This window comes from Hemitrygon akajei, chromosome 5 (genome assembly GCF_048418815.1).
Source record: "Hemitrygon akajei chromosome 5, sHemAka1.3, whole genome shotgun sequence".
Lineage (NCBI taxonomy): Eukaryota > Metazoa > Chordata > Chondrichthyes > Myliobatiformes > Dasyatidae > Hemitrygon > Hemitrygon akajei.
Window position 1 is genome coordinate 31,408,488 of NC_133128.1, and position 26,126 is coordinate 31,434,613.

Consider the following 26,126-nt stretch of genomic DNA (forward strand, 5'->3'; position numbering starts at 1 on the left):
ATTGTCTGACATTTTTAAACTCAAATCCATGTTTTATTTCTGAATTAATCCCAATACATGCATAACTCACTTAAATAGCACTGTTGTCACCTACATTTTATTTCTTGCCTTGGCATTTCATATTTTGTAATAACTGACAAAATAAACTGCATCCTCATCCTCTTCCACCTCACCTCTTAATTGCTCACCCTGTATGATAATCAACAGGCTATTAACCTTCCAAATGTGGGAAGCATCATGAAATACAAGTGTTTTGCAATTTGAGTTTGGAAAAATAAACCCCAGCCAAACACAAGTAGAAAATGACAGAAAATGTACTGTGAATATTTCAGTGCCAAAACAAATACCAAATTTTAAAAAACTCAAACCATGGAAATAAATATTCAAAATTCTTTAATAAACTAAAGCAGACATGGATAGCCATAAATTACACATTTATGCCAGTCCTATATTTACATGACATCTTCAGAGTGCTTCCTGAATGATTTTTGCTTTGTGAAATTCACTAGAAATTATTGTTTTATTTTGTATGAAGTAGTATCAACCTTCTGCTGCTTTGAGAAACATGCTTTCAGCCATTGCACTTGGACCAGCACTGCTTTGGGATTCTCCTGCAGACAGCTTTGCAATTCCTAAAGTCAAAACACAACATGGTTTGAGATTACATTGCACCTCGACATGAGCAAGAATGTGCTGTGCATGAACCATATGTCTTGCATTCTTTTCACCTTGCACTCTACATCAAGACCAAGGAAGAGACTGTGAACATCAGGAAGAAAAGCCATGCAGAACACACACCAGCTCTCACTGAGGGGTGAGCAGTGGAAAGGGTGGAGCAGCTTAAAGTTTCTGTGTGTCAATACCTCTAAGGATCAATCCGGGCTCAACACGTTGATGCAATCATGAAGGTATTCCAGTGATTCTACTTCATTAGGAGTTTGAGGGGATTTTACATACCTTGCAAATTTCTATAGATGTACAGTGGAGAGCATTCTGACTGGCTGCATCACTGCCTGATATAGAGTCTCCTACGCACAGGCTCACAAGATGCAGCAGAGGATTATAGACTCAGCCAGCTCCATCACAGGCACAACCAAACCCATCTTCAAGCACATCCTCAAGAGACGATGCCTCAGGAAGGTGGCATCCATTACTGAGGTCTCTCACCTTCCAGGACATACCCTCTTCTCTTTACCACCATCAGGGAAGAGGAACAGGAACCGGAGGACTCACAGTCAATGATGCAGGAAGAGCTTCCTCATCCCTCTCACTCCTCCATCTTCCCCTCCATGAACATCATCTCATTATTCATTTTCCTTGCATCATTTTATTTTTATAATTTACAGTAATTTGTACTGTACTGCTGCCACAAAAGAACACATTTCATGTCGTATCTCAGAGATAATAAGTCTGATTCTCATCGTGAATTGCCTTTCATTACTGTGATTATTTCACAAAAGGAAGTGGGGCAAGTGACAGAAACTAAGTCTGACAAGATTTCAACAGACTGTGCTGTCAGACAGTCTCTTCTGGTATTTCCAAATGTTTCTGATAATCAGAGACATTTAGAATTTTTAAAAATCGGATCAATTTTAAGAGTTTTTTTTAAAAATTATGCTTATTTTTAAACCACTAACAATAGAATGAATAAAAGTCGCAAAATGAAGTGAAAAACACAAACTACTTACCTTTACTTACCCTTCTATTAAAATACACCAATCCAACTCAAACGAATGAAACTGCTCTAGATGAGACCATAAGACATAGAAGCAGAATTAGGCCATTTGGCCCATCGAGTCTGCAGCACCATTCAATCTCGGCTGATCTTTTTTCTCCCTCCTCAGCCTTCTCCTCGTAACCTTTGATGCCGTGTTCAGCCAAGAACCTGTCAAGTTTTCCCTTAAATACACGCAGCAACAATTATTATTGATTATTAATCCAAGATGGTGGCACGACACAGCTTGCAGCGGCCACTCCGGAACTGATTATCTGTTATTTGTGAAGTGGGGTTCCGTGCGCAATCATAATCGATTGAAAACGGACGTGGAAGCACGGACAAACATTGGGAAATTCCAGGAAGACCTTCTTCGTTGCTGCTGCTGCTATGAGGTCCGGGACTCTGATGGGAAGAGCAGGCCCCCAGTCCTCGAGGTCGCATTGCCAATGGCCATTGGCGGGGCCATCTTAATACTCTCGGCAAAGGACGGTGCTCGGAGAAGCTGTGCTGGAGGGGATGGTCATCGGCTCGGAGGTTCAACGGACTCAGGTCGCTTTCGGTGTGTGCTGCGTCTGCGAGGCGAGGTTGGTTTCAACGGAGCTTCCATTGTGTGCTGTGTCTGCGAGGCTGAGTCGGGCAGCGCCTTAGAAGTCCATAGCTGGGGTACTCCCTTCTGCCGCCGCCGTGGGACAGTGAGTCTGTCGGGACCCTGGGGACTCGTGGAAACTGTGGTGATTTCTTTTGAACTTGCAGTCCTTTAACATCTTGGACTATTTTTACTGTGCCCATAGTCTGTTTTTTTTAATCAATTATGCTATTGCTTGCACTGTTGTAACTATATGTTGTAATTATGTGGTTTTGTGCAGGTCTTGTAGCTGTAGTTTTTGGTCTTTTGTCTGGTGGATTTGGAGCTCCTTTCTGGGAAACGCACGATATTAATACTTAGCAGCCTCTCCGGCCTCTGGATTGGGGATTGCCAAACGTTACATGGATTTTCTGGTGTAGTCTGTTTTGTCATATGCTTTTGTGATATCATTCTGGGGGAATGTTGTCTCATTTTTTAAACTGCATTGCATTTGTGGTTTCTAAATGACAATAATCTGAATCTGAACAACCTGGCCTCCACAGCTGCCCGTGGTAACAAGTTCCACAAATTCACCACCCGCTGGCTAAAGAAATTTCTCCTCATCTGTTTTACATCTCTATGCTGAGGCTGTGCCCTCTTGTCCTAGACACACCCACAATGGGAAACATCCGTTCCACATCTACTCTGTCTAGGCCTTTCAACATTCGAAAGGTTTCAATAATATCCCCCCTCATCCTTCTAAATTCCAGCATGTACAGACCCAGAGCTATCAAACATTTTGTGTATGATAACACTTTCATTCCTAGAATCATCCTTGTGAACCTCCTCTGAACCCTCTGCCAATTCCAGCACATCTTTTCTCAGATGAGGGGCCCAAAACTGTTCACAGTACTCAAGGTGAGGCCTCACCAACGCCTTATAAAGCCTCAGCATCACATCCTTGATCATGTGTTCTAGACCTCTTGAAATGAATACTAACATTACGTTTGCCTTCCTCACCACTGATTCAACCTGCAAGTTAACTTTTAGGATGTTCTGCACAAGGACTCCTAAGGCCCTTTGCATCTTAGATTTTTGGATGCAAAAAAGTTTATCTGCCATCTGCTGTCCCCCGTTATGAGCACTTTGAGTAAAATGAGTATTTTGCATCAGTCTTCACTGTGGAAGACACTAGCAGTATGCTTGATGTTGTAGTGTGTGAAGGAAAATAAGTGGGTGTAGTTACTATTACAAGAGAGGTGTTCAAAAACCTGAAAGACCTAAAAGGTACACAAGTCACCTGGACCAGATGAACTGCACCCTCAGGCTCTGAATGAGGTAGTGTTAGAGATTGTGGTGGCATTAGAAATGATCTTTCAAATATCATTGGACTCTAGCATGGTAGAGGACTGGATAATTGCAAATGTCACTCCACTCTTTTAGAAAGGGGGAAGGCAGCAGAAAGGAAATTATAGACAAGTTAGACTGACCCCAGTGGTTGGGAAGACGTTAGAGTCAATTGTTAAGGATGAGGTGATGGAGTACTTGGTGACACAGGACAAGATAGGACAAAGTCAGCATGGTTTCCTTAAGGGAAAATCCTGCCTGACAAACCTGTTGGAAATCTTTGAGGAGATTACAGGTAGGATAGATAGAGGGGATGCAGTGGATGTTGTACATTTGGACTTTCAGAAGGCCTTTGACGAGGTGCCACACATGAGGCTGCTTACCAAGCTAAGAGCCCATGGTATTACAGGAAAGTTACTAACATGGTCAGAGCATTGGCTGATTGGTAGGAGGCAACAAGTGGGAATAAAAGGATCATTTTCTGGTTGGCTGCCAGTGACTAGTGGTGTTCCGCAGGGGGTCAATGTTGGGACCACTTCTTTTTATGCTGTATATAAATTATTTAGATCAGTGGTCCCCAACCACCGGGCCGCAAAGCGTGTGTTACTGGGCTGCGAGGAGTGATTTGGCAATATGAAACAATACGAGTCAGCTGCACTTTTCCTCATTCCATCACGCCCACTATTGAAATTGAACGCACACAAGGTCATCAGTCAGTGTGAGTAAAAAACAAATGTCGCTTGAGAGTTTCTTTGGAAGAGGTGGTAGGGGACAGAAAAGGCCTAACGACGATGATAACGCAGAGACAGCTGAGGCTGAGACTGCAAAAAAAATAGAAACCTTCCTTCAACAGAAAATACGGAGTTGTACATGAAATATGGCTTTATTGCGACCGCTGACTCACACGCTCCAAGCCCCCTGTGTGTGATGTGTGGAGACAAGCTGTCTAATGAGACAATGAAGCCCTCAAAATTGCTTCGGCACCTTGAGTCCAAGCACCCTGCACTTAAAGACAAACCCGTTGAGTTTTTTTTGATCAGAAAAAATATGAGCAAACGGGACAGAAGCAAGTCCTAAGAGTCACCACCTCCACAAATGCTGCTGCTCTAAGAGTGTCATACTTAGTGGCCAGCCATATTGCTATGGCTAGGAAGCCTTTCGCTGTTGGTGAAGAATTGATTCTGCCTGCTGCCAAGGACATGTGCCGTGAACTGTTGGGAGAAGCTGCAGCTAACAAGAAGGCACAGGTTTCCCTTTCAGCTACCACAGTTTCAAGGAGAATCGATGACATAGCAGAGGACATCGAAGCTCAGCTGTTGGAACAGCTTAACAAGTCACCATGGTATGCCATCCAGGTCGACGAGTCTAACGATGTCGACAACAAGGCAATACTGCTGGTTTATGTGTGATATATATTTCAAGACGATGTGCAGGAGGATATGTTATGTGCACTGCCGCTGCCAACTAACACAACGGGGGCAGAACTATTCAAGTCTTTGATTGACTACATGTCAGGCAAACTGGACTGGTCATTCTGTATTGGAATATGCACAGACGGGGCTGCAGCTATGACTGGACGGCTGTCTGGTTTCACTACCCAAGTAAAAGAGGTTGCTCCTGAATGCCAGTCTACACACTGTGTCATACACAGGGAAATGCTGGCTAGCCGAAAAATGTCACCTGATCTTAACAGCGGATTGAGTGACGTTGTTGAAGTTGTCAATCACATCAAAGCAAAAACCCTTAACTCACGTCTGTTTGAGCAGCTTTGCGAGGAAATGGATGCAGAGCATAAACGCCTTCTCTTTCACACTGAAGTCAGGTGGCAATCAAGGGGGAGAGTCCTGGCCAGGGTTTTTGAGTTAAGAGAGCCGCTACAGAGATTTCTCTCAGGAAAAAACTCACCACTAGCAGCACACTTCAGTGACGAGAAGTGGATAGCAAAACTCACTTATCTGTGTGACATCTTCAACCTGCTCAATGAACTCAATTTGTCACTTCAGGGGAGAATGACAACTGTCTTCAAGTTGGCAGGTAAAGTGTCTGCTTTCAAGGCCAAACTGGAACTGTGGGGACGGTGAGTGAACAGGGTCATATTTGACATGTTCCCAACATCAGCTGGGATTTTGGGAGAGACTGAGGCTGTACCGTCCTTCTCACAGCTGGTGCGCGATCACCTATCTTCGCTGTCGACAGAATTCGAGCGTTACTTCCCAACCGCAAATGACCCAAGATGTGCAAAGGAATGGGTCCGTGACCTATTTGTGAATGTCCCAGGTGAATCATCCATGTCAGCGCTGGAAGAAGATCAACTCCTCGAGCTTGCAAATGATGGTGGGCTGAAAAGTACATTTGACATAACATCTCTGCCGGCATTCCGGTTCAAAGTCAAGGCCGAATATCCTGAGATAGCCTCGAAAGCACTGAAAACGTTGCTTCCATTTCCAACATCATATCTCTGTGAAGCGGGCTTTTCTGCAATGAATGCAACAAAAACTAAATTGCAGAATAGACTGAACATAAGGAACCCCCTTCGAGTATCGCTGTCTGCCATTACCCCTCGATGGGACCGTCTTGTTGTAGGGAAACAAGCCCAGGGCTCCCACTGATTCACCGATATTGGTCTGTTGCAATGATTTTATATGTTCATACGAGGAAAATATGCGCTGTGTGTTTAATATTAAATTCATTAGATAAACCCTTTTAGAAATGAAACAGTGTATTAATTAGCCACTTACAAGTGACTTATAGTTTCACCTATATTCCGGTCGTGATTAACCCACTCCCACCCTCGCCCCGGGGTCAGCCGGTCTGCAAGAATATTGTCAATATTAAACCGGTCCGAGGTGCAAAAAAGGTTGGGGACCCAATTTAGATGATGGCTTTGTTGCCAAGTTTGCAGATGATACAAAGATTGGTGGAGGGGCAGGTAGTTTTGAGGAAACCGGTAGGATGCAGAAGGACTTAGACAGATTAGGAGAATGGGCAAGAAAGTGGCAAATGAAATACAATGTTGGAAAATGTCTGGTCATGCACTTTGATAGTAGAAATAAATGTGCAGACTATTTTCTAAATGGTGAGAAAATCCAGGAATCTGAGATGATTGAGTTCAACTTGCAATTTATAGGGAAAAAGTAAAGTCTGACGTAGCAGTATTTCAGTGGAGTAAAGGAAATTACAGTGTTATGAGAGAAGAGTTGGCTAAAATAAATTGGAAGGAGATGCTGTCAGGGATGACAGCAGAGCAGCAATGGCGTGAGTTTCTGGGGAAAAATGAAGAATGTGCAGGATAGATGTATTCCAAAAAATGCAGAAATACTCAAATGGCAAAATAGTACAACCGTGCTGACAAGGGATGTCAAAGCTAAGGTAAAAGCAAAAGAGAGAGCATACAACAAAGCAAAAATTAGGGGGAAGACAGGATTGGGAACAAATTCACTCTCTAGAGATCCATTACCACCTGATCTTTCCAATTGACCTGCGTATTGAAATCTCCTATGGCTATCATAACATTGCCTTTGTTGACATGTCTTTTCTATTTCCTGTTGTAATCTGTGGTTCGCACCCCAGCTACAGATGGGAAGCCTGTACATAACTGCCGTCAGGGTTCTTCTACCCTGGCAGTTTCTTAACTCAACCCACAAGGATTCAACATCTTCTGACCACCAAGTCACATCTTTCTAATGATTTGATGCCATTCTTTACCAGCAGAGCCACGCCACCCCCTCTGCCTACCTTCCTATCCCTCCAATACAATGTGTAACCTTGGACATTTAGTTCTCAACCACAATCATCCAATAGCCACGATTCAGCGACTGCCACAAATCATACCTGACAATCTGCAAAAGTGCAACAAGATCATCCACCTTATTTCTTATACTCCATGCGTCAAGATATAACACTCTGAGCAGTGTATTTACTATAGAACCATAGAACATTACAGCACAGAAACAGGCCTTTTGGCCACTCTTGGCTGTGCCAAACCATTTTTCTGCCTAGTCCCACTGACCTGCACCTGTTCCATATCCCTCCATACACCTCTCATCCATGTACCCATCTAAGTTTCTCTTAAATGTTAAAAGTGAGCCCGCATTTACCACTTCATCTGGCAGCTCATTCCACACTCCCACCACTCTGTGTGTGAAGAAGCCTCCCCTTTAAACTTTTCCCCCTTCACCCATGTCCTCTGGTTCTTTTTGGTTCTGCATCCCTAATGATACTCATCCTGCTGGCTGCCCTTCCTGACAGTCTGACGGCACGCTATCTGTGCTTTTTCACCATCTGTCCTATCCCGAATCCCTTCATTCTGGTTCTCAGCCCCTTGCCAAATTAGTCTTTACCCTCCCCAGCAGCTCTAACAAACCTACCTGCGAGAATATTGGTTCCCCTGGGGTTCACTTTTGAACAGTTTCTACTTCCCCCAGAATAAACCCCAATGATCCAAGAATCTGATGCCCTGCCCCCACATCAGCTTCTCAGCCACGCATTAATTTGCCAAATCATTCTCACTGACACGTGGCACAGACAGCAATCCAGAAATTACTAACCGGGAGACCCTGCTTCTCAGCTTTCCACCTAGCTCTCTAAATTCTCTTTTCAGAACCTCTTTGCTTTTCCTTCCTATGTCATTGCTACCAATATGCATGGAGACATCTGGCTGCTCTCCTTCCCTCTCCAAAACGTTGAGGACACGATCCGAGATATCCCTGATCCTGGCAACTTACCATTCAGGTGTCCTGTTCATGTCCACAGAATCTCCTGTCTGTTCACCCGGCTATTGATTCCCCTATCACTCTTCTCCCCCTTTCCCTTCTCCACCATGCACCTATGCTCAACGGCAGTAACCCGGTCTCTGTGGCATTCCCCTGGGATGCAACAGCATCCAAAATGGTGTACTTACCATTGAGGGGAATGGCCACAGGAGTGCCCTGTGCTAACTGTCTATCACAGGCATTTCTCCTGACAGTCACCCAGCAACTCGCTTCCTGGAACTTCAGGGTGACGACTTCCCTGATAGACCCACCATGACTGGCATGAAGCGGAGATCTCCGACATGAAGAGAACCTGGCCCCTTCCGCTCAGAATAGAATCACCAATAAGCAGGATGCTGGGAATGGGAAGTCAGGCATGGGTAACTGGTACACGACGGTACAAGGGCTGCAGCTGGTTGTGATTCCAGTAGTGCTGCCTAACTTGCATGGCGTTTTCAGCATTCGTATTAGTTCAGACTTCCAGCATCTGAAGCAATTTGATTTTACATTCTGCTCACACTTGACAGAAATCAGGTGATTCTGGCCTTCTCCCCAGCGAGCTTCCTGGCTATCGTGTGAAGTGGCTGCAGGAGGTAGAATCCTGGAATCCTACTTGGACTGCAAAAACTATACACAAAGTGCTAGAGGAACTCAGCAGGCCGGGCAGCATCTACGGAAAAGAGCACAGTCGACGTTTCAGGCCGAGACCCTTCATCAGGACTGGAGAAAAAAGATGGAGTCAGAGTAGCAAGGTGGGGGAAGAAACACAAGATGAGAGGTGAAAGGGGTGAAGTAAGAAGCTGGGGAATTGACTGGTGAGAGAGTTGAAGGGCTGGAGAAGCAGGAATCTGATAGGAGAGGACAGAAGGCCAAGGAAGAAAGGGAAGGGGGAGGGACACCAGAGGGAGGTGATGGGTAGGTAAGTAGATAAAGTGAGAGAGGGAAATGGGAATGGGGAATGGGGGGGGGGGGTTGGAATTATCATAAGTTTGAGAAATCAATGTTCATGCCATCAGGTTGGAGGCTACCCAGACGGAATACAACGTGTTGCTCCTCCAATCTGTATGTGGCTTCATCACAGCAGTGGAGTAGACCATGGACTGCCATATTGGAATAAGAATGGGAAGTGGAATTAAAATGGATGGCTACTGGGAGATCTGGTGGATGGAGTGCAGGTGCTCAGTGACGTGGTCTACCAATCTAAGTTGGGTCTCAGCGATATACACTCGGGCTGCAGGAGCAAGACTGAGTGTATCTGCCATCTGGGTAGCCTCCAATCAGAAGGCTTGATCATTGATTTCTCAAACTTTCAGTAATGCCCCCACCCCTCTCATTCCCTATTCCCATCTCACCTCCTTACCTGTCCATCACCTCCCTCTGGTGCTCCTCCCCACCATTTCCTTCTTCCATGGCCTTCTGTCCTCTCCTGATTCCCCTTCTCCAGCCCTTCACCTCTTTCACCAGTTGACTTCCCAGCTCTTTACGTCACCCCTCCCCCGCCTGGTTTCACCTATCACCTTGTGTTTCTTCCTCCCCTCCCCCACCTTGTTATTCAGACTCCTCATCTTTTTTTCCCTCCAGTTCCGATTAAGGGTCTTGGCCCGAAACATCAAGCGTACTCTCTTCCACAGATGCTGCCTGACCTGCTGAGTCCTTCCAGGTGTGTGCGTGTCTGTATTTCCAGCACAGCATCTGCAGATTTTCTCGTTTGTGATAGGACTGCAAAATCCACTATTTTCTTCATAAGCCCAATGTACAGCTGCTCTGATTTCTGCCCGTCTCAACTCCTCTCTAATTGTCACTAAAACCTGCTCAACATCTGGACCAATTCAAGCTTTACATTCTTTGCCACTTGTCCAGCTCAGTATCCAAGCAGAGCCACCCTCTCATGTATGAATTCATTCTCATCCAAACAAAATCCCACCTCCTGTAATTAGATGCTGCTCAATCTGACACTGTGGTTTCAAAGTTCTAGACTTTATTTTCAATCCTTCTTTGGACTGAAACAATAGGTAATTAAGGCTTGAATACTTAACCACTTCCTTTTTCCACTATCAGTCAATACTTACATAACTACCACAACACCTTTCTTTGCTGCACCACCTTTCTTCTGACTTTCAGATATCTTCAACCATATCTTGGGCACTCAACCTTCACCTCTTAACCTTCTCACATTTACTATTTTTCCTCCTCAAGTGAGACAACTTCAACACAAGATTTGCAAGATTGCAAGAGTTAATTTAAGAAAAAAATGGAAAAATGCAAATAATATTGAGGAAAAAAAAACCACAAAATGTACTAAAAAAAACTAATTCTGCTTACCTGCATTTGGTCAGAATTATCCACTTGTGCCACAATGTGGGTAGTTTCAGCACAGAAATTGCAATCCACATTACCATTATAGGTACATTTTAATTAAGGAAAGTAATCATCCCAAAGGAAATAACAATTAATTCACATCTTAAAAGAATGGAGTCAGTATCTTCTTTCAATTCAGGTTTATGAAATGTGGGTATCACCCTGGGGAAAACTGATGGCCTTGAACCCCCTTCCAAGAGGACCACAACCCTGGACATGGTTTGGAGGCAGTGTGCCTCAATTACCTCAGTTATGCTTTGGCTCTTGGTAGGATCACCCATGACAAACAGGTCAAAGGTTAGAGGCCAGACTAAGAGTGATCCACCGGTCTTCCAGGTTCAGCTCAGGGCTAACAGCCCTGAGTGATAAAAACAAAATTGTTACAGAAACAGCAATGAAAAACCCTCCCACATCTGTGTGTGATGGTATTCCTGAGTCTCCACCTGGGACTTGCATGACTGCCAGTAATGAAAACCAAGAAGCAGCTATTGACATGATGAATGAAGCCCTGAACGCCATCCAAGATGAGGACCTTTATTGCTGCCCTAAATACCAGGGTGTAGCAGACAGTAACACACCTTGAACCACAGCAGTTCAACAAGCAGCCACCAGGATATATTGGTATGGTTTCTCACTTAATTGGGAAAAAAATCACCTTTGTTACAGGTGTGGGTATCATATACTAGTAAGCATGTTGATTTCCTTCCCTGAAGGATAATTGAAAACCAGATGGGTTTATGCAATAAACCTGTAGATTTGTGTTCATCATTATTGATATTAATTTCAATTCAATTCCATATGCATTTAATTAATTAAACTTAAATCAGGATCATCTTTTGAATAAAAGGGCTAAAGGAGCTACATGGCTACACTAGCTCTGTGTAGGCTCTGCAAAAACGAATTTAGACCATTAACTAGGTCTGATTAACCACAAGACACAATTCAAAGTCATAATCCTGGACTGCCTTCATCTTGCCTGACCTAATTCCTTTTTTCCCCCAATAAACACCAGCAGTAGCTTTAGTATCAAGAGTAACACACAAAATGCTGGATGAACTCAGGAATAAAACGTCAGCAGGAATCCAGAATAAGAAGATGAAGGCAGGGAAGGGGTACTAGCTAGAAGCCAGGTGAGTGGAGGAGGAGATGAAGTGAGAAGCTGAGCAGTGCTAGGTGACGAAGGTAAACAGCTAAAGGAGGAGGAATCTGATAGGACAGGAGAGTGGACCCTGGGAGAAAGGGAAGGAGGAGGGGCAGTAGGGGGAGGTGATTGGTGGTAAAGAGTAATGATCATAGTAGTAAGAAGAGGGAAGGGAAAAAGTATTGTAAGTTAGAGAAATCTATGTTGATGTCATTAGTGTCAAGTTATTTAAGAGCATAATAACTGCTTTGCTACTGATTATTACAAGTACATGATGATTGGGGGCCTATACTGTTGGGATGTTTTATTTCTCTCTTTGATTAAACATTGAAATGAACTGCACAGACACAGTTAACACACAGTAACCTTGTTTTAAAATCCACACTAAGTGACATCGCGAAGAGTATTGCAAGCAATAGTTCTGGACGAGGCCTTTTATGACCTAACTTCTGACTCCACCAATCAGGAAGCTTTGGGTGACATCCTCCTCACATTTGACTACCCACATTAATCTCCCTGTCTTCTTCTTGCATACAAGACTTAATATTTATCAATGGGTTCAATCTCATCACAGTCATGTGTCAAACAAGGTTGAGTCATTACCCTAACTGTACTTTTTCCAATCTACATAATTCCAATGGAATGAATCTAGACTAATAGGAGTTGTTCAGTCTACATTGCCTCCACAGAGCTAATGTCACTTCAAATATGGTAGGCAAGCTGTAATATTCAGATGGTAGTTACAGTTTCAGAAGCCAATCTGCGGGTCACCTTCAGCTCTTTCAGTATAGCATTTAAAAGGATGGACTACACACTCAGTATTCACAAAACATACGTCCTCCATCATATCTGCTCCCACCACACAACACTTCCTCTGAAAAATGTGGACAATTTCCCATACAACTGGAGCCATGTACCTCTCACTAGAGGCAGGCATTGAAGGTGAACTTCACCACTCCCACCAGTGCAGTGTTTGAAAGACAGATCATAATTTCAGATGTGGCAAAAAATTTATGCTTTACCATACAACAGTGATCTCTGCCTACCACATGCTTCTGAGATTTGATCTACCTTCAGCATCCAGTCTAAAGATCAAGGCAGATACCAACACTGCTCTCTCTGCAAAATCCATTGGCTGGATGAGGGAACCAACATCTGCATTCTCCCCAGACCAATATTGTCAGCACTGAAGCCAAATTTCACCCAGTTACCTTCACTGGGCAAATCACATCTTTTCAATACCTGATACCAGACTCGCAAAACAGAAGCCCTGGACTGAATAGTGTCATGGGAAGCCATTATCTAAAAGACAGGGGGAAAAATACAAGGGTGTTTTTGAAACCTCCTTAAGAAAAATGTAAAGTTGTTGCTAACTCCTGAGAAATCCTTGACTAATGACTGTTCAAAGTGGAGAAAGAACATTTGATATGGCATTGAGAACCTCAAGCTCTTGCAGAAGAAGGGAACATCAACTCAGGCCTGAGAGGCCAGCATCGGGCATTTTTATGCCCTACAAGGCACGGAACGAAAGACTGTGTGGTGCGCCACTCCTCACACAGACACTTTGCAGTATTTTTCTTTATTTTACGAGGTCGAGTTGCAAGCTCAACACTCAACCCGGCACGAATGGAAAGCGTACTGGGGAACGGCCCAACTGGATTCGAACCCGGGAACCTCCGTTCCAGAGTCCAGCACTGATGTCACTGTGCCACCAGCCGGCATCAGAAGCACACAGAGTACCAGAATGGTAGCACATAAAGTTCCCAAACTATCCTGCTACGTACATCCTGCTTCAACGGAAGAGAGAGAGAGAGATCTTAAAGCTACAAGCTCTATTTGTCACATCTACAGAGAAACATACAGTTTAGGTCTATTTCATGTGTATTACAGAGAATGTTGTTTGTAGTCAAATCATATCAGTGAGAATTGTGCTGGGCAAACCACAAGTGTCATAACGCTTCCGGCATCAACATAGTACACTCACAAATCACCAACCCTAACCTGTACACCTTTGGGATATGGGAGGAAACCAGAGCACCAGAAGAAATCCATGTGGTCACAGGGAAATTGTAGAAACTCCTCACAGACAATGGCAGGAATCAAACCTCGATCCGACAGCTGGTGTTATGCAAACCGCTATGCCATCATACCGCCTGTATCCTAATCTGCGGGTTCTACAATAGCTTTATTGTAACCACAGGACTGGAGAGGAAAGAGGCCATACTTGGCAGATGACGTTTAATGTGGATAAGTGTGAGGTTATCCACTTTGGGAGTAAGAACAGGAAGGCAGATTATTATCTGAACGGTGTAGTGTTAGGTAAGGGAGAAATACAAAGAGATCTAGGAGCCCTTGTTTATCAGTCACTGAAGGTGAATGAGCAAGTGCAGCAGGCAGTGAAGAAGGCTAATGGAATGTTGGCCTTTATTACAAAGGGAATTGAGTACAAGAGCAAGGAAATCCTTTTGCATTTGTACAGGGCCCTGGTGAGACCACACCTGGAGTATTGTGTACAGTTTTGGTCTCCAAGGTTAAGGAAGGACATCCTGGCTGTAGAGGAAGTGCAGCGTAGATTCACAAGGTTAATTCCTGGGATGTCTGGACTGTCTTACGCAGAGAGGTTAGAGAGACTGGGCTTGTACACGCTGGAATTAAGGAGATTGAGAGGGGATCTGATTGCAACATATAAGATTATTAAGGGATTGGACAAGATAGGGGCAGGAAATATGTTCCAGATGCTGGGAGAGTCCAGTACCAGAGGGCATGGTTTGAGAATAAGGGGTAGGTCATTTAGGACAGAGTTAAGGAAAAACTTCTTCTCCCAGAGAGTTGTGGGGGTGTGGAATGCACTGCCTCGGAAGGCAGTGGAGGCCAATTCTCTGGATGCTTTCAAGAAGGAGCTAGATAGGTATCTTATGGATAGGGGAATCAAGGGATATGGGGACAAGGCAGGAACCGGGTATTGATAGTAGATGATCAGCCATGATCTCAGAATGGCGGTGCAGGCTCGAAGGGTCGAATGGTCTACTCCTGCACCTATTGTCTGTTGTCTATTTGGTACTGAGGAACTATTCAAGTAGAAACCTAAAATCCACTTAGAGCAAAAGAAGGTTTCATTCATTTCATCATTATTTCTGTGTTCTGACTAAATACAATGATCATTTTGGTTTTCCCCATATAGTCCGCTTGCAAAGTATTCAAGTTTAGGTCAATTTCTTGTGCAATATAGAGGAAGTTCATTTGATCTCTGCTAATACTCCGTTTGTGCTTTGATTCAAGGAGAACACTCATGCTGACTGCAGATTAAATTCAAATCAAGTTCATTGTGATAACAAAATCATAGAATAAATTAGCATTTGACTAAGGTTACAGAATAAACTTCCCATTGTATTTTTAAATCGCAAATTTTCAGAACGGGGGAGGACAGTTAATGAGAATACGGGCAGAATAAAATGTTGGAATAATGTTGGATCAGTATAAAGGAATGAGATGGTTGGAACTGTGTTTCCATAGTGTTATTTCTATAAGACTCAGTAACGAGAAAGCGACTATTTCAGGAATTCAGACTGCCATAGGCATGAAAACATGAAAATATAGCTAACACATCAGGCTACACTTACCGCATAAAATAAAAGGATATGTAATCAAATAGCGGCTTAACATCTTCTCTTCTGGTACATTGTAAAAGTAAACGTTCACTCCAGACATGAAATCTGGCAAAGTGCCTGAACCTCCTGCTGATTGTCGCGTCACATCATTCTCTGTCCTGTTTCTGCTTTCTTCATCATCATTTGCCGAAGCTTCGGTGCTAGAAGTTGAGGATCCGGAAGTACTTGCAGTGGCATGATGCCTTTTGAAATAATAGCTAGCATATCTTGTAAAGGAATGAATCTTTGCGATTAGATGAAGCAATTTAGTAAAAGAAACCCCAGAGCAGAGTTGTCCGAAAGCACCATAACCAAGAAGTTATTATATGCTCTATCAAATCACAGCACTTAAAGAGGAGACAGGAAATCACAATGAATGGTTAACTTTGAACTCTTCCTCCTGTGTATGTATAGACCCCAAATTTATAGCCCAAAATTTAAAAAAGAGGTATATGGTAGAATCAGGGGCATCAAGGATGCAGGCCCTGACAATATTTATGGATATTGAGGATATTTATGGACATGAATCTTTGAACATATGTGGATTGTTTATGCCTGTTCAATTTGCCTCATTAAAAAGCGTTTACATCAGTGCGTACAGCTCTAAATGCATATATTTATAGCATTCTCACTGTGATAGTCACAGCCATTGGAACTGACCCCTTTCAGTCAGTACTTGTGTTCCTGGGCGACAATTGGTCATAGATTGTATGTCTCATACCCTGAGTCCCTATTTATGCCCCTTCTTCCTTCAGTTCTTCTTTCAGGTGAAATTCACCTTGGATTTGGATAAATACTGATTCTTCATCTGAAGGAAGGAAGTACATTGTGAACACCATGGTTTAAAACTGGGTTACCAAGAAAGCTACACATCCAGAATTGTGTGGAACATACCTCCCTAGAAACTGTTCATAAACAATCATAACATTTCATTGAGGCATCCTAAATACACATTCACAATCCCCTTTGAAGGATGGCAGGGATGTGGACAAAAAACTCGACTCAGCTGGTTGTGTAATTGATGCACCATCAATAACCCTGAGACATGGGTTAAGGTAGGCTTTTATTGGCTGGAAGAAAGCACAAGCAGCAAGTGACCATCACACAACATCCTGGAGACTGAGGAAGGGTCTGTGGCTCCAATCGCCTTTATACAGGGGTCTGTGGGAGGAGCCACAGGAGCAGTCAGCGGGGGGGGCGTTTCCAGACAGGTATATGTAGTATGTAGTTCACCACAGTAATTTAAAACAGTTGACTCTGATTCAGCTTAAAACCGAAATTGATGGTTTCCCCTGTTCTGATCTTCAGCCTTTGCCACAAGCATCTTTATAGATGCAAAACAGCTTCTGATCAAAGCTGAACACTGTATGGAGTTGACAGTATCAAAGCAAAAACCCCTAAAATAAAAATGGCAACAAAGATTAGTAAAGAACTTTCAAACGTCCAGCCCAAATGAGGTCATGAAAGCAAAGAGCTGCGAGAACCCGAGTTATATTAGTTACATAAAATAATATTACAGGCATGGTACGGTCAGCCCAAAGCTGAACACCTAATATTTTGATGGAATGTGGGTGAGAGATAGATAGATACTTTATTGATCCCAAAGGAAATTAACCACATATGAAGTAAACTACAGCTATCACTTTCTAGATCACAAGGATACATGTATGTTGCTATCCCTCTTGATGAAAGATATTTCCGAATCAGTCTTTCGGTACCGTACCAGTTGAATCCTTTGGTTGTGTGCCCTATGCGAGGGAGATGAACACTTGCTGAAAACAAAAACAAAAATTAAATATGCATCTCATACACTATGCCTTAATTTGTGTATTAATACCAAACTGTATTTTAATAAATGATAAAAAACAAAAAAATCTATAAAAATTAATAGGAAAGGAAAGAGTTACATTGGTATCAAAATACATTTTAACATAGCTTCAGTGCAAATGTACAATAGTTCTCAATTTATTAGAAATTACAGTAACTCAGTATACAAAATTTTGTTATCTTATTTATTCATAGCATGAATCCCTTCTAGCATTTATTAGTTAATCTAAATATAATAATTTAAGCAGTTAAATATTATTCTTGCTTTGCTTTATTGCACTGTTGCCATTCAGATTTCATTGTACAAATATCACAGCTGTGGTTTGACATAAAATATAAATAAAACTATTAAATTACCATGTGTTAATTTCCTTATTAACTGTAGTATAAAAATCAAATTACTTTCAAGAATAAAGAAAAAGCTAGGCACTTAATAAAGATCATCTCTGATCTTTCAAAGCACTTGTTGCATTAAGCTATTATACAAATATCAAAACAATAGCATTCTTAATCTTTGGAGCCAAACATTATGGAGTTTAGGTGGCTATTAGGTAATATTAAATACTGTGGCAATCAATAATGTATTCAACTGACTGACAGTTATGTCTCACATTATATAGTTGAGTCAATGAAATGAGTGTGATGATAACCTGGGAGAATATTTGTGAGCGAATCTGATCGGCGAAGGAAATCCATGGTGAAACACCTGGGCTGCAGATTTCACATGAAATTAGTAGCTGCAGTGAGGTACCATGTCCATGTGGATTCAATGTTTTACTAAGCAAAGCAGAAAATCTGCATATTGTGGCAATTTAAAATATAATCATCTGCATAAATGCACACACAATGCTGGAGGAACTCAGCAGACCAGGCAGTAGAGTATATTCAACATTTCAGGCTGAGACCCTTCATCAGAACTGGAGGGAAAAAACAATGAGGAGTCGGAGTTAGAAGGCGGGGGAGAGGAGGAAGATACACAAGTTGATAGATGAAATGGGGAGGGGTGAAGTAAAGAGCTGGGAAGTTGTTTGGTAAAAGAGTTACAGGGCTGGAGAAGGGGGAATCTGAGAGGAAAGGACAGAAGGCCATGAAAGAAAGAAAAGGGGAAGGAGCACCAGAGGTAAGTGATGGGCAGGTAAGGAGATAAGGAGAGAGGGGGAAATGGGAATGGGGAATGGTGAGGCATTACCAGAAGTTCAAGAAATCGATGTTCATGCCATCACATTGGAGCTACCCAAACAGAGCATAGGGTGTTGCTCCTCCTGGCTGAGTGTGTCCTCATTGCAAAACTAGAGGCGGCCATGAACTGACATGTTGGAATAGGAATGGGAAGTGGATTTAAAATGGGTGGCCACTGGGAGATCCTGCTTTTTCTGGCAGACAGAGGGTAGGTCCTTGGTAGGTGATCACTGCAGAAAGGAGGAAGTTGGGGGGTGGGGGTGGGGGGAGGTAAAGATTTGCTTGGTGGTGGGATCCCATTGGAAATGGTAGAAGTTCCAGAGAATTCTGTGCTGAATGTGGAGGCCGGTGGGGTGGTAGGTGATGACAAGAGAACCCTATGCCTGGTGTGGTCCAGGAGCATGGGGTGAAGATAGACACACTGTTTTGACAAAGCTGTTGTTGTTCCTGCTGATATAATGCTTACTTCCTAATGCTAGTTATGGTATCATAGTGTTTACCACAATCACTTTACAGTGCCGACAATCACCAATCAGGGTTAAATCCTTGTCGCTGTTTACACATTCTCCCAGTGACCAGTGGGTTTCCTCCGGGTGCTCTTGTTTCCTCCCACATTCCAAAGACGTACGCATTAGCGTAGTGAATTGTGGGGACGTTATGCTGGCGCCAGAGGCATGGTGACATTTACGAGCTGGCCTGAGCACAATTCTTGGACCGTGATTACGGCTGACACAAAAAAAACCGAATTTCAATTATTGTTATGATGTTCCGATGTAGGTGACAAAAAGTTATTCTTTAAATCTTTTTCTTGCTCTAGGTCCAAGTAAAAAAGGAAAAGGGGCACCCATGTTGATATAATAGATCAGAGTTGTAGAGTTGCCAAAGCAGTAACTTAATACATCACCCCTGTGAACAGAGTTATTCAGAGTAAGACACTGTGGGGTTTCAATATTTGCAAGCATATTTCATTTCACCCACTCAATTGCCACTGTGTTCTCACCTTCCTTAAGCAAAAAATCTGGGAAAAAATAACATACACAGTAAAATTTTAAAAGTCATGTGAATTAGTGTGGATAGTCACATAATTAAGTGACTATCCATGCTGAAATGACGATCTCTCTTCAGCAGGCTTCAAGAACAGTGGACTGGAGTTTCAGGTTACGCTATTAACTTCCCTGGTTTTAGCCCCACCGTGTTCCAAAAATACTAACATTCAGCTTTGGAATATTTACATACCATTTCTTTCCTTTGCAGCTTTGTGGATCTTTTTCAGGCCTTCTTCTAAAGCAGTTAATTTGATGCCGGAGATATTGTTGAAGCGGTCTCTGTGCTGAGTAACTATTAATGCCAACTTTAAAAGAAAATCTTTGTTAAACATTTACAGATTATCATCCATTTAAAAATAAAACAGACAGACAAAATATATTGTGCTTCGTTGATCAAAAGGAATTTAAAGTTGTGGTCTAAGTATGAGAATAATGTTGATCGGTCAGGGCATGAAGGGATACCGGGAGAAGGCGGGAGAATGGGGCTGAGAGGAAAACTGAATCAGGCATAATGAAATGGAAGAGCAGACTCGATGGGCCAAATGGTCTAATTCTGCTACCATAACTTATGGTCTTATATTATAAAGGACAGAAATGTACTCTTGATGCCATGTGAATCAAATGATTAATATAAAGCTGACTTCATCGGTCAGGGCACTGAATATAAAATTAGTCATGTTACAGCTGTACAAAATTTTAGTTAGGCCATGTGTGGAATACTGTATTCAATTCTGGTCATCACTTTATGGGAAAAATGTGAAGGCTTTAGGGAGGATGCAGAACAGCTTCATCTGGATGTTGCTTGAACTGGATAGTATTAAGCTATAAATAGAGGCTGGACAAACCTGGATTGTTTCTACTACAGCATTAAAGGTTGAGGAGCAAATTGATAGCAGTATATAAAATTATGAGAGGTATATATATGATATAGCATTTTTTTCCAGTGTCAAATTCTAGCTTTAATATAAGACGGGAAAAGTTTAAAGGAGATGTGTAAGGCAAGTTTTTTTTTGCATAAAGTGGTAGATGCCTGGAACTCATTGTCAGAAGAAATATTGCCAGTAAGCGATGCTTATTCCCATACACTTTGAAGGAAGTGGACAATGTGGTAATAGAGGCTTTGGCTAAAATTTCACAAGATTCTTTGGAAAAGAAAATCATGCCAAGAGATGACGCATGAATGTTGAACATTCCTTTAGAAATAATGGAAGTGCACAGGATATTGCTTACAGTACGTTAAAGATATTTTATAAAATACTAATAAGAAGGCAATGACAAAGATATTGCGAAGTAGAGGAGAATACACTTGTAGAATATGAATGAGGAAGAATTTAGCTTCACTGTTAGGATCAGAGAAGAGTTGTAGATACAGGTTCAAAACACAAAAATACAACTGCAGATGCTGTGGATCAAAGAATACGTACACAACGCTGGAAGAACTCAGCAGGTCAGGCAGCATCCGTGAGAAAAGAGTAGCCAACGTTTCGGGCCGAGACCCTTCATCAGGAATGGGGAGGCTGTAATAGAGATAGGGGAGGCTGGGCTTCAGCCCTCTCTTCCCCCCCCCCCAATTCCTGCTACACTTTTCTCACGGATGCTGCCTGACCTGCTGAGTTCTTCCAGCGTTGTGTATGTATTCGTAGATACAGGTTGACCACCACAAATCCGGAATGATTGAGACCTGTGCAGTGCTGGATTAGTGGTTTTGCCAGATCACTGGTGGTTACATTAGGGTTAAATAAACACCCCTAACCCACGTAATGATCACCTCGCCCTTAGATAATAAAGAAAACAGAAATCACAAATGAAAAGCAAGTGAAATTTACAGGCAAAATAACCTTGCAAGGTATCTATATTCACTTACATCAGAGGGTTGGTTATTGGCACTTCCAAAGTAAAGAGTCAGATTGTACAACTAAACAGAGTTGCATGTCTGATTGTCTTGTGTTTCATCTTGAAAAACGATTGAATCTTCATGACCTGGTGGTGGTGAGGAAGTTGACACAGCATCTTCAAAAACTGGTGAAGGTGGTGGCAGCACATCTGCATGAGCCAAAGTTGATGGCACTGCTTGAAACGTTGAGGCCACCCATCACTGTAATCATAATCCAGTCCTAATTCTTCACAAAATAATTTCACTTATTCCTGCACCATCTGTCCAGTCAGTTCTACACCTTCACTGACGTGGAGTTTAAACCACTTTAAGAACTTTATCCAGTTATGAACATCTTGTGAACATAACGACCTGGATGTGGGGGTAGAAGGGTGGGTTGGCAAGTTTGCAGATGACACAAAGGTTGGTGGTGTTGTAGATAGTGTAGAGGATTGTCAAAGATTGCAGAGAGACATTGATAGGATGCAGAAGTGGCAGATGGAGTTCAACCCAGAGAAGTGTGAGATGGTACACTTTGGAAGGACAAACTCCAAGGCAGAGTACAAAGTAAATGGCAGGATACTTGTTAGTGTGGAGGAGCAGAGGGATCTGGGGGTACATGTCCACAGATCCCTGAAAGTTGCCTCACAGGTAGATAGGGTAGTTAAGAAAGCTTATGGGGTGTTAGCTTTCATAAGTCGAGGGATAGAGTTTAAGAGACACGATGTAATGATGCAGCTCTATAAAACTCTAGTTAGGCCACACTTGGAGTACTGTGTCCAGTTCTGGTCGCCTCACTATAGGAAGGATGTGGAAGCATTGGAAAGGGTACAGAGGAGATTTACCAGGATGCTGCCTGGTTTAGAGAGTATGGATTATGATCAGATATTAAGGGAGCTAGGGCTTTACCCTTTGGAGAGAAGGAGGATGAGAGGAGACATGATAGAGGTGTACAAGATATTAAGAGGAATAAACAGAGTGGACAGCCAACACCTCTTCCCCAGGGCACCACTGCTCAGTACAAGAGGACATGGCTTTAAGGTAAGGGGAGGGAAGTTCAAGGGAGATATTAGAGGACGGTTTTTCACTCAGAGTAGTTGGTGCGTGGAATGCACTGCCTGAGTCAGTGGTGGAGACAGATACACTGGAGAAGTTTTAGAGACTACTAGACAGGTATATGGAGGAATTTAAGGTGGGGGGTTATATGGAAGGCAGGGTTTGAGGGTCGGCACAACTTTGTGGGCTGAAGGGCCTGTAATGTGCTGTATTATTCTATGTTCTATCTTCCTTCTTTCATTATTTACCTTACACATATCTGTTTTTTTAAAAATTTGCTGTCAGCAAAGAACTGGAGCAACTTTTCTTTTTGTTCCTTTACATCATAAAATGTGGAAGAGCTGATGTTATACAAGAATATAAGAACATAAGAAACAGAAGCAAGAGTAGGCCATCTGGCCCGTTGAGCCTGCTCTGTAGGCTCGTAGCAGATATGGCCATGGACTCATCGCCACCTACCTGCCTTTTCCCCATAACTCTTAATTTCCCCATCTATGCAAAAATCTATCCAACCTTGTATATTTTCTGAGGTAGCCTCCACTGCTTCATTGGGCAGAGAATTCCACAGATTCACCACTCTCTGGGAAAAGCAGTTCCTCCTCATCTACTCCCTAAATCTACTCCCTCGAACCTTGAAGCTATGTCCTCAAGTTCTAGACTCACCTACAAGTGGAAACAACTTTCCTACCTTATCTTATCTATCCCTTATAATTTTATATATTTCTACAAGATCTCCTCCTGTTCTTCTGAATTGCAATGAGTACAGTCCCAGGCAACTCAATCACTCATCTTAGTTTAATTTCCCTTGTATCTGAAATCAACCTGGTGAACCTCCTCTGCACCACCTCCAAAGCCAGTACATCCTTCCTCAAGAAAGGAGACCAGAACTGCATGCAATACTCCAGGTGCAGCCTCACCAGTACGCAGTGCAATTGCAGCACACCCTCCCTGCTCTTAAATTCAATCCCTTTAGCAATGGAGGCCAACTTTCTATTTGCCTTCTTGATAGCCTGCTGCACCTGAAAACTAACCTTTAGTGATTCATGCACAAGCACTCCCAAGTCCCTCTGTACAGCAGCATGCTGCAATTTTTTTACCATTTAAATAATATGCTTTTTCATTTTTCCTTCCAAAGTGGATGACCTCACATTTACCAACATTGTTCTCCATCTGCCAGACACTTGCCCACTCACTTAACCTATCTATATCTCTCTGCAGACTCTTTGAATCTTCTGCACAATTTGCTTTTCCACTCAGTTTACTATCATCAGCAAACTTAGATAAACTACACTCGGTCCCCTCTTCCAGATTGTTAAAGCTTATCGTGAACAGTTGTGGGCCCAGTACCGGCCCCTGCGGCACAGTACTCATCACTGATTGCCAACCAGAGTGATACCAGAATATCCTAACTTTCTGCTTTCTATTAGTTAACTAATCCTCTATCCATGCTAATACATCACCCCCAACTCTATGCATCCTTATCTTATGGATAAGTCTTTTATGCAGCCCTTATTGAACACCTTAAAACATAGAAACATAGACAACCTACAGCACAATACAGGCCCTTTGGCCCACAAAGTTATGCTGAACATGTCCCTACCTTAGAAATTACTAGGCTTACCTATAGCCCTCTATTTTACTAAGTTCCATGTACCTACCTAAAAGTCTCTTAAAAGACCCTATCATATCCACCTCCACCACCATTGCCGGCAGCCCATTCCACATACTCACCACTCTCTGAGTAAACAAATTAACCCTGAAATCTCCTCTGAACCTAATTTCCAGCACCTTAAACCTGTGTCCTCTTGTGGCAACCATTTCAGCCGTGGGAAAAAGCCTCTGACTATCCACACGATCAATGCCTCTCATCATCTTGTACACCTCTATCAGGTCACCTCTCATCCTCCATCGCTCCTAGGAGAAAAAGACGAGTTCACTCAACCTGTTTTCATAAGGCATGCTCCCCAATCCAGGTAACATCCTTGTAAATCTCCTCTGCACCCTTTCTATGGTTTCCACATCCTTCCTGAGCGAGGCGACCAGAACTGAGCACAGTACTCCAAGTGGGGTTTGACCAGGGTCCAGTATAGCTGCAACATTACCTCTTTTGTTCCTAAATTCAATTCCTAAATACACCATATGCCTTCTTAACCACAGAGTCAACCTGCGCAGCAGCTTTGAGTGTCCTATTGACTCAGACCCCAAGATCCCTCTGATCCTCCACACTGCCAAGAGTCTTACCATTAATACTATATTCTGCCATCATATTTGACCTACCAAAATGAACCACTTCACACTTATCTGGGTTGAACTCCATTGGCCACTTCTCAGCCCAGTTTTGCATCCAATCGATGTCCTGCTGTAACCTCTGACAGCCCTCCACACTATCCACAACATCTCCAACCTTTGGGTCATCAGCAAACTTACTAACCAATCCCCCCACTCCCTCATCCAGGTCATTTATAAAAATCTGGAAATCCAAGTAAATAACGTCCATCTGTTCCCCTCTATCCACTGCGCTCATTATATCCTCAAAGAACTCCAGTAAGTTTGTCAAACAGGATCCGTCTTAGCTTAATCCATGCTGTGTCTATGTAATGGATCCATTTCTTACCAGATGCCTCGCTATTTCTTCTTTAATGATAGCTTCAAGCATTTTCCCAACTACAGATGTTAAACTAACTGGCCTATAGTTACCTGCCTTTTGCCTACATCCTTTTTTGAACAACGATGTGACATTTGCCATCTTTCAGTCTGCTGGGAGCTGCCCAGAGTCCAGAGAATTTTGCTAAATTATCACCAATGTCTCTGCTATATCTTCTGCCATTTCTTTCAGTATGCTGGGAAGCATTCCATCAGGAGCATGGGACTTATCTATCTTCAGGCCCACAAGTTTGATCAGTACTACCTCTAGTGATCACTATTTTATCGAGGTCTTCACCTCCCATCACACCTATATCACATCACATCTCTCTTTGGCATATTAGACGTGTCCTCCACTGTGAAGAGTGACACAAAATAGTAATTCAAAGCCTCGGCCATTTCTTCATTACCCAATATCAATTCCCCTTTCTTGTCCTCCAAAGAACCTACTTTCACTTTAGCCACCTTTTTCTGCTTTACATAACTTTAAAAACTTCTACTATCCATTTTTATATTCTGTACTAGTATAGGTTCATAATCTAGCTTCCCTTTCTTTATTGCTCGCTCAATGGTTCTTTGTTGCTTTTTAAAGTTTTCCTAATCTTCCAGTTTCTTACTACTCTTAGGAGGCAGAGCTTAGTGGGGTTAATGGCACCTAATGGCGACTCCTTTGTTTGCATCTTCAGAAACAGCTCTATTTCCATATTTAATATCTCTATTTTTCCCTTTCAGGGCTCTTTTGAAGACCCCGACCTGGAGTCACACGCTGACTTCGGTTCTTTGCAGGAATAGGACCCACTCTCTGAGTTTCACAACCGGCCGTTGTTGTTCGGCACACCAAAGGCTCAGCCTAAGAGTCTGGCTCAGATTCAGAAGGCTGGGATCTCGGAGCTCTGGAGACGGGCGGATCGAGGGTCGGTGTCATGACAGGAAACCCGTGTGTCGTCAGGGGAGTCGGGATATCTGCGACTGTGCA

The 26,126-nt window shown here is 42.8% G+C and overlaps 1 protein-coding gene across 1 annotated transcript in view; it reads right to left on the bottom strand.

Annotated features, from left to right (window-relative positions):
* Window positions 1–376: 376 nt before the first annotated feature.
* chd1l (chromodomain helicase DNA binding protein 1-like) overlaps window positions 377–26,126 on the bottom strand; it is a 97,910-nt gene continuing 72,160 nt past the window's right edge. Inside the window, exons 21-25 of the mRNA XM_073045127.1 lie at window positions 19,769–19,883; window positions 17,190–17,298; window positions 15,520–15,744; window positions 10,703–10,784; window positions 377–632 (exon numbers count right to left, since the gene is read on the bottom strand). Coding sequence (XP_072901228.1) covers window positions 513–632; window positions 10,703–10,784; window positions 15,520–15,744; window positions 17,190–17,298; window positions 19,769–19,883 — 651 coding nt within the window. The 3' untranslated portion in view covers window positions 377–512. The remainder of the gene's footprint in view (window positions 633–10,702; window positions 10,785–15,519; window positions 15,745–17,189; window positions 17,299–19,768; window positions 19,884–26,126) is intronic.